We start from the raw sequence: 13,575 nt of genomic DNA, 5'->3' as shown, positions 1-13,575 counted from the left end.
CTCATACTCTGAACGTCATATTTTATAGCTCTGATTGCAAGCAAGACATTTAGTAGATTATAGATAAATGTGTCATTTGTAATTGACTGCAGATCTTCATGCCTTCAAGTCATTTTCTCATGGGCACACCAAAATGAAAGGGCAGGTGGAAAGTACCTAAAAGCTTCAATTTTGCCTGTGTAAACTTCAACCTCTATGACTTACATTTTAAAGACCCAACAGCACAAGGGATGCAACGAATTACAATTTAAATGTAATTCATGGTTGAAATGCCACATGAATATGCTCTGGCTCCCAAATGTCAGTTGCTGAACCACAAACCGATTCTTAATGATCCCTTGGAAGCTGTCACTAATTTTTGTGAACCACAATGATGGCTTCTAAAGGAGGACTACAAACCCCTGGAGACCAATAACTGGGGATAACTTGGAAAGCTTTTGGCTCTCTGAAACACCCAAGGATAAGAAAATGCTTCCTAGGAAGGGATTTAAAGTGAAAAAGTAGAAATATACTGAGTGCTTGAGAGATAAGATAAAACAATTGCAATCCCTACGTTTAAATCCCATACCATAAATAGAACTTCTCAAGGCACCAAAGAAATGAGAAATAACAAGGAAATGTATGTTTTAAAGAACTGAATGAAATAAGCTTGTGATCTTGAGGCCAGCATTTTTAAAAATGCGAGATCAGCTTTGAATGGAAACTAGGTCTCTGATCTAAAAAACAATGGGCAGAAAGATTTACTCTGCTTCTGTTTAGCATTTTTATCAATATAAGATTTAGGCAGAAGCCTGAGTCTTAAAAGTTTAGAATCTAAGGCAGGGTTCCCTAAATAAAACACCTTCCGTGCTCAGTGTGAAAGAGTCCATTGGCCTGTTGCCAAACCAGAATCTAAATGCCTAGTCATTCAAATTAAATTTAAAAACAGAAGCAAAACAAAAATTAGCACTCCACAAAACATATTTTAAGGCTGGATCTGGCTCCAGACTAAGAGTTAATGATGCTTGAATTAAAGATAGGAAAATGGAAGAAGGTGGAAATGCCAAGAAGTGGATGTTGTTATTGATAACTTTTTGTATAACCAATATAAATGTAATTACCTGCCTAAAAAAGAAAAAGAAGACCCTTTATCCCTTTAAATCATTTTCAGAAATGTCTGCATAATGAGTTGAGTTTCATTCCCTCTAATGCCTAAATGACACCTTGTAATAAATTACCAGCTTTGTTAAATAAGGTTTTAACTCCTCTGGGCCCCTCAGACACCATTGATATACTAACCAGTACCTTATTGTCTGAAGAGAGCTAATAGAAATAGACTGTCAGAGAGTAGACCAAACAGAAAGAAATAATTGTAAACAGAAGCAGAGAATATTAATGTGGTTTCTGTGATCTAGGAAATGTTGCAAGAGCCTTCTTTCTCCCTTCCTTACTGGAATTTTGCAACGGGGAAAAATGTCTGTGATATCTGCACGGATGACTTGATGGGATCCAGAAGCAACTTTGATTCCACTCTAATAAGCCCAAACTCTGTCTTTTCTCAATGGCGAGTGGTCTGTGACTCCTTGGAAGATTATGATACCCTGGGAACACTTTGTAACAGTAAGTTCCAAATGATAGCTTGGAGTCAGAATTTCTTTTTAGATAAAGAGATTAAATATGTTGCCTGAAAGGCCCTTCATTCTACTAGAGAATTCAGACTAAAATCTACTTTTATTATAGAGAAACAGTGTACCAGGCATTCATTAAATACCTAGAATGTTCAAGGTACTCTGTAAGTTGCTCCAGGAGAAACAGAAAGTGCCTACACATTTTTACACCGCCTTTCTTGAGTAATTTGGTCAATATCTTGCTAACTTTCTTATTTGGGAAATGTCTAGTTGTATAAACTAATCCTCTTAGTTTTCTTAGCACTACTTAGTAGTCATGTGTCTTGTGTTGGAATTTCACAGAAAATGTTTCCTAAGAAAATGTGAAAAATAGGCAAAAAGTTGGAAATGCCCTGGGAAGAAAAAAAAGAAAAGAAGCAAACCAAATGTATGCTTGCAGTTATAAAGTTAGAAAACAAAAGCTGATATGGGGGACAGTTTTCAGAAAAGGAGTACATTGTACTGATGTCTGCCCCCTAGCTGCTTTCCAGCTCTTCCAAAGTGAACACAATAAGAGTACGCCTAATCAGTTGTCCCAGCATCCTTTCTCCAGTGATCTGAATGCCACCACTGTCACAGGTCAAGTTTCTGCCACATGTAGATCTCTTCCTGAGCTTTCTGTTCTCTTCCTTGGATCATATTATTATTTGTGCCTGTGCTAGTAACACAAGGTTTAATTATTAGACACCCTCTGCCTCATCTTATTTTTCTTCTTCAGGCATGTATGGCTCTTTTCATTGTTCTTCCATATAAAAATAAGAATTATGTGAATTTGTTTTATTATTATAATCACCACATATTTATTCTACATATATTATTTTATGCATCAAGTATTAAATTATTTTATGAACTTAAGAAATACTCTAAATAAATCAGCAGGAATTAGATATATATTTTCACCATTAGATTATTTAGCAATGTATAGGAATAAGAGAAGTGATAATATATGAAAATTTCCTCTGTAGAAGTTTAAAACTTAGAATAAATTTGTATTTGTTTGGTATGCTGAATGCATGATCCCACCTTGTGGCAGAGAAATGAAATTGAGGATCAGGATGTCTGCAGATGCCAAAACGTTTATACTCTTTCTGACCAGGCCATTGTATTTTGGCCTGAGAGTTGTCTAGACATTTCCCAATCACCCTGATGATTGGATACCAAAATAAAACACAGTTTAAATGAGTAAATACAATCATAGCACAGGAGGGGGAAGAAAGAGGAAGAGATTTTCTTTTCATCATAATTTTTCTTGTTAATTAATATAACAAGTCTCCTAACTCAGACACATAGTCTCATGACAAATTGAAGAATATTTATTTTAGGTTAAAATATTTTTAAGATTATCCCTTGTCTCACTGCAAGAGATAAATGGCAGACATTTTATTTATAAGGCAAAGGAAAGGGAAAAACTATCATTTTATTGAACATATATTATGTATCTGATATAGTATGAAATGCATTGATATAGTATCCTATCTAGTCTTCATAACAATTCTCTCTTCCATTACCTTTCTTCTTTAATGATCTTGTCCATTTCTGTAGTTCCATTCATCATCTTTTACTGGAGATCCACACGTTTCCAACTTTAGATAAAACCTTCTTTAAATATTCCATACCCATGTCTTCACATGCTTGTTGCATAGTATTTCTCCAATATTCAAAATTAATGCACCAAACTTGGTGGATTGAAAATAGTTAATATTTTATTGCAGCTAACATTCTTCCAGCCACCAAAATACCATCTTTGAATCAACATAGAAAAACACTGTTCTTTATTCACAATACTTCTCAAATATATTTTGTTCTTCAGACATGTGCAACTTTCCATTTATTTTTATGTGGAAATTCCACAGGACTTTGGTCCATAGGATGTTAGGTGCAATGGCAGAGTTTGTCCATATGCAAACAAATTTAAGAATCACTGGAATAAAAAACAAACTGGTTTATTTTTTATATAAACTAGTTTCTTTACTGTCAGCATTTTCTACTATGGAACTCTGTGAGGGCAAATTGGAATGTAATGTTTTGAAACTCAAGTAATTAATATTTGTTTCTTGGGATTTATTGATAGCTTCCTGAGCAGCAATCCCCAAAACATCAGCTTGAATTGATAGTCTAGCTAGTGATGGTGAAAGTTTTGGGTGATAATGTACACTCAATAAATAGTTTCCAATCCCACCTGAGGCATATGTTTTAGTTACATATTATATAAATTTCATTATGCTAACTTAACAGGTTCTGATTATTACATTAATTATAAAGCATAGAACATGGGAGGCTTTCTGAATGAAGGAAAAGGAATATGAGTTGAAGTTGTAAAATTATCTCTCACCAGCTTAGTGGATTATTTTGCTTGTCCCTTTACGGGACATATATTCCTTTCTGGAGACCACTGGGACAGAATGATGCAAAATTTTCCTAACCAATCACCTCTCCTCCCACCCATCTAAGGTTTTGACTTCTCTCCACTTCCTAATAAATTACACATAACTTTCTTATCTTGATACTTGATTTTTTTTCACAATATAGCTCTGGTCTAGCTTCTTTTCTTTCCTACAGTCCACTGCTATCCTGGCACATACTCCAGGCAAACTATTTCCCAAACAGGCCCCCCCCCTTTTTTTTTTGCAGCTAACATGATCTTTTCCATATAATGACAGGCACCAAACAGCGCTTCAGTACCTACTAAATGCCAGGTACTGTGCCAAGTCTGTGGGATACAAAGTTTTTTTTTGTTATAGATAGGGGGTTTTGTTATAGACAGAAGAAAGTGTATTATCTCTTGCCATTTCCTCTGCCTAAAATGTTTGTCTTGTAAAATTTATTTCACCTATGAAAATTTTTCTTAATCCTGTGGGGCTTTTTGTAAATCTCTCTTCTTTATAAAGCCTTTCTGGAGATCTGACTGGGCAGGATCTCTCTCTCTCTTTCCCTGCTCCCTCCCACCATCTCTCTTCTTTAAGGCTCCTATCATATTATCTATCCCTAGTATCACAGTTCTTTGTTTGTTACTGCTCTTCACAAAGTTTCATTATTTCTCACATTAATTGCTGAAAAAGTTGAAAAATGTGTGTTGGTTGACATATGTATCACTTTCCAAAGAAATGTAAGGGTTTTTTTTTCCTTATTTCTCTGAAGGTTTAAATAGACAGTATTTGCATACAAAATATCACATATATGTGACATACAGATTTTAGTGTAGAACTAGATTTATGAGATTATTTTGGCAAAATTCAATTTTCCATGGAATTTTCATTTTAATACATTCTTGTGAAAGAAGCATATATTGATTTAACAAATATCAACACCTGTATCTGTTAGTGTGATTCTTTTTTTTCCTTCAGATACTTTTATGTATCTCATATCTACTTGATTCAAAGAAGTGGGACATGGTAACTTAGATTTTCTCATTTTAATGCTACCAAGTATGCATTTTTAAATTTTCTTTTCTACCAAGGAAAACCTATATTTCATATTCATGCTATGTGTAAAGTTTTAAAGAGCGACAATAAGAACTCCAAACATTGTGTAAATGTTTCCACATCCCATTTTTTTTGCAGGCACCGAGAATGGGCCAATTAGGAGAAATCCAGCTGGAAATGTGGCCAGACCAATGGTGCAACGTCTTCCTGAACCACAGGATGTCGCTCAGTGCTTGGAAGTTGGTTTATTTGACACGCCTCCTTTTTATTCCAACTCTACAAACAGTTTCCGAAACACAGTGGAAGGCAAGTAAATGAAATCAGTATTTTTAAAAGATCTAGTTATCAGAGTAAACTGAATTATTCAAAAGCAAGTTTCTTTGAGAAGGCTTTGAATAGTATATTAATCCTGTGTGTTTATGTGAATGAGATTGTCTATTATGATACACCTGCTTGAAAAAGGAACTTTCTTAAAAAGAAGAGTCAACCATGAAGCTCTTTTCATTATAGGTGAAGCCCTTGGAAATCATGCTCTAATTTCTTAAACACCCAAAAACTTTTTAAATTCAAATTTCTGGTAGCTAGCTGGCCAATATGTGTAACTATATCAAGGTCTCTAGCATTGGCAAACAATATTCAAGACTTTCACAGTGTATTAAATTAGTTTAGTTTTTTTTTAAATAGAGTAATAAAAAAATAATTCCAAACAATTAGTTGACACTGAGTAAAGCCTTGCTTGCGCATATGTTTTATTTAGGTCAGTATTAACCTGTAACTTTTTTCAAAAGTCTGTACAAATTCAAATTAGCATCTACTGATGCTTAACTTGGTTTTCCTTATTTCACACAAAGTATTTTAAAGCTGAGGAAAGTGAGGTATAAACAGGTAAAATTATTATCACAAGATATTCAGCTAGTTACTAACAGAGCGTAGGTTCAAATTCAAGTTTTCAAAATCCAGTGTCTTTGTATAATAAATTTTGATACCTCCAAATGATGCTTGATATATATATATATTTAAAGTCTTCAAAAGAATATAATTACTTTTATCTTATAAACTTGTTATTGTTAAATTTTTACCTTCAATATAGCATTGTCCATGTCTAATGCATCCCATCTCCCCAAAAAATGCAAATACATTTCTCTGCCCTATGATCAGAGATACTTGGTATACAAATCTAATAATTATTTTTAATTCTCTCACGTTTTAGTCTCAAAATTATATGCCATTTTAACCTATTTTTGATCATTTTAATAACTACCTGAATGCACTGATTTGAATATGATTCAATAAAAAAAATCACTATATTTTGGCTAATCTGTAAACTAAGGCCATCAGCACTGATTTTTTTAAAAAATGTACAGATTGTGTCTTCTTAATGCCCAATCAGAAGACAATTATACTTATTTCCTGACAAAATGTATAAAAAGACTAGTGTCAAGCCATGTTCCATATATATCACAGACAATCTTTAAATGTTTTTGAGTCAAATAACAATGGAATAGTTGCTTGAAAAAAATGCGTAGGTGACTAAATAAGTGGCTACAACTATACAATTCATCTTAGATGAAGAGAGAACTGGTTAACATATTTTAAATTCTGATTTCATTTTATAATGCACAACCATTCCCTGATCTCAACCCTCTGGTCCTTCAACCCAATTAGACAGCCTGCATCATAGACCCTCCATTTTTATTTATGACCTGTCTTATACCAATCCTTGTTTTCTCCCTTATATATGGAATATATATATATGTGTGTGTGTGTGTGTGTGTGTGTATGTGTGTGTATATGTATACATGGAATTGAGATATTTATCAAAAGCTGTATAAATGTTTTGACAGTAGGTTTTCCCAATGTTTAAAACTAGCACAAAGATGGAAAGAAAGCCCTGAGGAATTGTAGCTTCCCCACAAAAAATAGTTTTCCAAAAATAAACATGCTAACAGTCATTCAAAAATAAGGTAGGAGGCTGAAGTAACATCTGGCAACTTAAGTTCCAAGACAACCAGAGCATTCTTCTCCCAATTGTGTCAGCAGTTTTTAGCAGAAACTGGAGATTTTCACTATCTTTATTCCCATGTAGAACAATGTCTGCCTTGTCAAATAGAGTGTCTATATATTTTGACTGGTATCCTTTGCAGGTCATTATTTTTAACCTGGAGGCTACATTTAGAATGTCGTGCCACTGGCATAAAACCAGCCTAGCTCTGGGTATAGCAAACAAATGTCATCAACCATAGGTACAGAGAAGCAGTGCTGTTATATTAAGGCAAAAATTGGCCTGACAAGCCTTGGAAAAATTGTTTCCCAATATAATCATTGCTATTAACTGGAAAAATAAAATATTTGCAATAGTTTTACTATTCTCCTCCTTACTATGTGTCTAGGTTACAGTGACCCCACGGGAAAGTATGACCCTGCTGTTCGAAGTCTTCACAATTTGGCTCATCTATTCCTGAATGGAACAGGGGGACAAACCCATTTGTCTCCAAATGATCCTATTTTTGTCCTCCTGCACACCTTCACAGATGCAGTCTTTGATGAATGGCTGAGGAGATACAATGCTGGTAAAACATTTTCATATGCCTTTTGCATGTTCAGCTGAGCGGATTGTTTAGATGGCATAGTTATCAGTTCAAGCTGAGCACTCAGCACATAAAAACACTTTCAAAATAAGGATAGCATAGCTGTAATATCAAGTCACTTCCAGACATTCAATTCTACTTTGAAAATGCAGGCAAGAAGTCTCTCCAAATAGTTATTATAGCATGATATTTTTAACAATTTGCTGGGACTAACCAAATCATCTCTCCTAATTTTTGCTATGAAAAAATGGCTACTATGTTTCACAAATTGTTCTTACCCTCATCTTCCAACATACATTCTCATTACTTTTAAATATAAATGAGGAAAACCTTATAGAGCTCTTCTTTGATATCCCAAAAGACTAAAAATTGTATACCCATAATCCACAGTTCTTATTTTTGTTACTTAATGGCCTCTCACAAATAGAAATTGTGTTCCACTTGAAAAGTTAATGTTGGCTTTTATATCACACTAGAGGAAATCTCTTTTAAGTTCATTTCAATGCATTCTTTAAAATACTTTTTAAAAGGCCTCTTTCTCTGCCTTCCTATGCAGCTGAGAGGCTAGCATTATTTTTCAAACAATAAAAGTGCTTCCACTGGTTAAAACATCGCAAATTTTCATAGGTTGAAAGCATTCTAAATTTTGGCTTCTGTGCCTTTAGCTCATAACGCACATGAACATGATATTGTAGCTTAACTACCTATTGATTTATGTATCCATTAGGCATGCTTTCATTTCTATGTGTGTATGTGTGCAATAACGTCCTCTAATCCAACCTAATTAGGACCACTAATTGATGAAAATAGTTTGTTTCATCAAAAATTATTTAAGAAACAACTTACACATAAGCCTGTAATCGCAGCACTTTGGGAAGCCGAGATGTGGGGATCACTTGAGCCCAAGAGTTTGAGACCAGCCTGGTCAACATGGTGAAACCCCGTCTCTACTAAAAATACAAAAATTAGCCAGGCATGGTGGTGGGCACCTGTAATCCCACCTACTGGGGGAGGCTGAGGCAGGAGAATCACTTGACCCTAGGAGGTAGAGGTTGCAGTTAGCCAAGATCACACCACTGCACTCTAGCCTGGCTGACAGAGACAGAGCTAGTTTTCAATCAGTTATGAATTCAGTTATTGCAGTTTCATCTCATTTTCCTGTGTATTTATATACATAATGACAACCATAAATCTATAATTTACACTGTCAGCTTTTTTAAAAGTGAAACAATAAATGAGTGACTTTTGAAATACAATATGAGGGCAAATATTTTAGCCATACACCTTTAACAAATCTTTCCAAAATGTTCAATTTACATACTATAAAAACAACATCCTTCTCTTTGTTTTACAGTCATGATGACCACTTTATGTTTGTTTAACTAGATTACTTTTATTACAGTAATGAGTAAACTCAAATTAATAGGTTTAGGAATTAACAAAACCAGCTTTTGTTAAACACGCACTTCTGGGAACTACATGGCAATGTTCAAGTTGTATTTATTCAGTTATTCACAATGCCGTGGGTGTTAGTAAACTTTTTAGAGGAAATGGAGACTATTCAGTAACCTGGCAAGTCTCTTAAGTGGAGTTTTCTTTCACCTATGAAAGAAAGGAAAGATATTCCTTCACCTTGTATATCTTGGCTGAAAATATAATTATTTCACATTGATAGCAAGTTGTTAAAGGTTCTCCAGATTTTAACTTAAAAGTCATTGATGAACCAGAAAAATACCTTTTGAACATTTTTTTCTGACATTTTCTTTGTTTGCAATATGTGTAGCATAAGGTTTCTCAGTAACTTGAATTGTAGTGGGAAGAGAAGTACTGTAAATAAAAAATAGGAAACTACCCTGCAGCACATTTCTGATAAAATGTGGCCATAAAATTATAGGATAGGTCAATGTAAACACTTGCAAATTGCATGAAAGCTAAGCTGAAACAATTAGCCTCCTTCTTAAATATTCTTTGTACCTGCAAATATGTTTTAGAAATCATTGTCATAAAACAACTGTGAAGAAGAGAAAGAAAAATTAGAAAGATTAAAAAAATTTATAAAACGGTCTGTAAAGCAAGAGTCTTGTTTAAAATAAGTCTAGGAGTGGAGGGATGGAATTCTTTTTCAAAATGATTGAAAGGTTTTTACAAATATAGAAAGCTCTTTACAAATTGCAGAATAATAGAATTATTAGGCTTGGAAAGGAACAAAAATTACACTTTACAGATAAAGAAAAGTAGAGTCATTCAAATATTAATGTCCATTACAGGTTCCTTTCATTAGACATGAAATAGTACGATTGAGAGCATCCAAACTCTAGTTACTACCATGTTAATTTCTATTTACTAACATTTCTGATCTATATACACATTCCATTCAATTCCTTCTCTTTTATTTCAACTGAGAATTATATGAATTAAGTTTTAGATATAGCAGCCCAGAAGTTCAGTGTATTTTCAGAAGAAGCAGTTTATACATTTCCAAGAGTGATCACTACTTTACTTTTTGAGCTGTGAGAGAAATGAAATAATCACACATACACTTAAGTCTTTTCATATATATTATTTTCAAATCTACTATTTCCTGGTCAGTATTGAAGGTACCAGAAATACAATGCTATACAAAATTCACCAACAAATTTTCTTCCTGAAACTTTTCTTCCTGTTGATAAAATTGACAATAACCATATGTAAATAAATATACAGCATGTTAGATGGTGGAAGCCTCTATAGACAAATAAAATCAGGAAATGGGATAGGAAGTACTGTGTAGATATATGGAAGAAGAATGTCCTAAGACAAAGGAACAGGGAGCCAACTGTGGCTGGAGTAGAGTGGGGTCTGGGGAGAGAGTGGTGAGAGATAGTAAGGTCAAAGGGATAACAGGAAGCAGAGCTGTATGCCACAGCAAATTACAGGTTTATGTTTTCTTTGGCTTTGAAAAATACATTTAATGTTATTCAAATTGCTTTATGTAATTTTTAAAAATTATTCAAGATCACCATAGGTGATGAAATACTAAAACTCCCCTGCCTTTAAACTCTCTTTTTTATTAAGTGGTATATTGGTACTGTATTCAAAGCATTTTCTGTTTTATGTAATTTCTCATCCTGCTGTAGTGAAACTTCATATCTTTATTCAGTGTAAAATAAGAATAAAATTTTTTCACATTCTCCTTGAATATTGGATGCCTTTAGAACTCAATAATGATAGGAATATTAATTTTATTATGTTTATTAATAAGTTGTCTTTGGAATAATTTAGATATATCCACATTTCCATTGGAAAATGCCCCTATTGGACATAATAGACAATACAACATGGTGCCATTCTGGCCCCCAGTCACCAACACAGAAATGTTTGTTACTGCTCCAGACAACCTGGGATATACTTATGAAATTCAATGGCCAAGTGAGTGTTGAAAGTGTATTTTTACTGTGATAATTTCCAAAAGCAAATGTGTTATCTTTCAAGTAGAGTAATCACGGTATTCTGAAGCTATGTTTTCCATTTGGACTTGGAAACTTTCGTATGTATTTTTATTTGAGGATAAGGGAAGGAATTTGGTATTTGTTGAGAGTCCACACTAAGCTGATATTGATCTTATTGTGCAGCACCCTATCTCATTTAATCCTCACAATGCTTTGGGGTGAGTATGAAAATCTTCATTTCACAAATAAGGAAGCTAAGGCTTAAATAGGTTAACTGTTACAGATTCACATTTCTAATGAGGGAAGAGAATGAGTTTGAGCTTAGGCCCATGGAATATGCCCCAATTTTTCTACTATACCATATTGCCTGCATTTATCTATCTTAAAGGAAAAGGGAGTGAGATACTCTTAGATATTTTTCTGCGATTTTGAAGTTCAAAAGTTTTTTTGTTTAAATCTTTTCCCCAACAAAGGCAGTAGGGCGTAGTGGAAAAGTACAAGACTTATATTCTAAAATACCCGGGCTCCAAAGCCAACTTTATTGCTTACCAACCAAGTGACCTGGACAAGTGACTCAAACTCATTGAGTCATCATTCTCTCACTTTCACAAAATGAAATGGAAATCACAATGACTATCCCAATAGGGTCCACTCATTAAAAGAAATCAGGAAGTGGCTTCAAGGCCATGTGGCCAATGTAAATTAAATATGAGGATTTCTGTTAAAATAGACATTTCTAAATTTCACATGTCCACTTTTTGGTGATAATTATTTTAATATTTGTCTTTTTATTTTTATCTTCCTTTCCAAATAGGTCGGGAGTTTAGTGTACCTGAGATAATTGCCATAGCAGTAGTTGGTGCTTTGTTACTGGTTGCACTCATTTTTGGGACTGCTTCTTATCTGATTCGTGCCAGACGCAGTATGGATGAAGCTAACCAGCCTCTCCTCACTGATCAGTATCAATGCTATGCTGAAGAATATGAAAAACTCCGGAATCCTAATCAGTCTGTGGTCTAACAAATGCCCTACTCTCTTATGCATTAGTATCACAAAACCACCTGGTTGAATATAATAGATTGAGTTATTAACTGTATTTTCTTTCACTTTATTACCTTCTTTCTAATACAAGCATATGTTAGAATTAAAGTTCCAGGCATACTTTTCAAAGCTGGGAAGACCCTTTCAGAATCTTTTCAATGGGTTTTAATTTTCAGTTCTATTTAAAATGGTGAATGACACTAAACTCCATGGTATTTAAGGATAGTGTGAAGATCTTTGGCATGATTTAAAGGTTGAGTATGTGAAGATATAAGTAAACTACTATGCTTTGTTTACGTGTAAAGGAAAATAATGTTTGATAGTAAATGTCCCCTTAAAATACATGAATGGGCATTTCTAAAGTGTTAAAACATAAACACATTTCCATTCATAGATATTTGTCAACAGATTTGAAGAAAACCACAGTTATTAATTAAAGAAAATTGTGTGTAGTTATAAACCAATGAAATTTTTATTAACCTTTTCAAATTAATGTTCCAATTTGAAGACCAATCAAATATATTATTTAGTCAACCTATACTATTTAGTCTCAGGTTCAAGGCTACAACAAAATCACCATCTTTGTCAAACTTTGGAGAGGGAAAATCTTCACTTTCTTAAGCAACAATGGATATTGCCTGTGTTTGCCACTGTGTTTCCCTGCCTCTCAATTCACTGAAAAAGGAACTACCTATCCTTACATTTCACCTACTAATTTCTCTTCTAACATCTTAGAGGTCCATGGAGAAGGCATATGGAGAACATGTTTTATACTGCTCTATAAATAGTATTCCAATCACTGTGCTTAATTTAAATAGCATTCTCTTATCATTTATCAGCCTTTTATGTATTTTCCAAGTAAAATATTAACATATTATTTCATTGGTCTCCTTTTTTATCTGGTTCTATATGAATGCTATTTTTTCCCTTCTCTTCTAACATGAAATATATTTTCTCTTTTTGATCTTGTGCTATGAAACAATCTTCCAAAGAACTGTATAAGGTGGTCATAAGTGAACATTTTAATTAAAATTGGTAAAAATAAATAATAACAATAATAATCATGCACTATAGAAAATGGCTAAACTGAGATTCTAAATTCTACAAACAGAAACAAGTTTAAGTTATGTATCCCTGATTGGTTACTGGGTTTTCCTATATTCAAAAATATTAAGGCTATATATACACAAGATAAACAAATAAAATATATCAAAGAGCATGCATATAACAATAGGATGTTTTACACTAGCATTATTCAATTTATTCTCTTGGAATACATTGCGATTTGTTAAAATACAGTATACTCACAGCCTTTCAAAGAAATTACTGTGTAATGTAAGATGCCTTTTTATATAGAACATCAATGAAACTAAATACCTCACTTTATATTTTTGTAGATTTACTAATTACTCATTTCAGAAACATTTATTAAGCACATACTAGACATCAA

General features: G+C 33.5%; 1 protein-coding gene across 5 annotated transcripts in view; it reads left to right on the top strand.

The window, feature by feature from the left end:
- TYRP1 (tyrosinase related protein 1) overlaps positions 1 to 13,355 on the top strand; it is a 1,209,372-nt gene extending 1,196,017 nt beyond the window's left edge. For all 5 annotated transcript variants that reach the window (XM_055351058.2, XM_055351059.2, XM_055351061.2 and 2 more), the window contains 5 exons: positions 1,395 to 1,599; positions 5,207 to 5,374; positions 7,459 to 7,638; positions 10,918 to 11,064; positions 11,899 to 13,355. In XM_055351058.2, the coding sequence (XP_055207033.1) occupies positions 1,395 to 1,599; positions 5,207 to 5,374; positions 7,459 to 7,638; positions 10,918 to 11,064; positions 11,899 to 12,104 (906 nt within the window). In that variant the 3' untranslated portion in view covers positions 12,105 to 13,355. The remainder of the gene's footprint in view (positions 1 to 1,394; positions 1,600 to 5,206; positions 5,375 to 7,458; positions 7,639 to 10,917; positions 11,065 to 11,898) is intronic.
- The last annotated feature ends 220 nt before the right edge of the window (positions 13,356 to 13,575 follow it).

The sequence above is a fragment of the Gorilla gorilla genome, chromosome 13 (genome assembly GCF_029281585.2).
Source record: "Gorilla gorilla gorilla isolate KB3781 chromosome 13, NHGRI_mGorGor1-v2.1_pri, whole genome shotgun sequence".
Lineage (NCBI taxonomy): Eukaryota > Metazoa > Chordata > Mammalia > Primates > Hominidae > Gorilla > Gorilla gorilla.
Note: the sequence above shows the minus strand (reverse complement) of the source record. Positions and strands in the feature narration are given on the sequence as shown.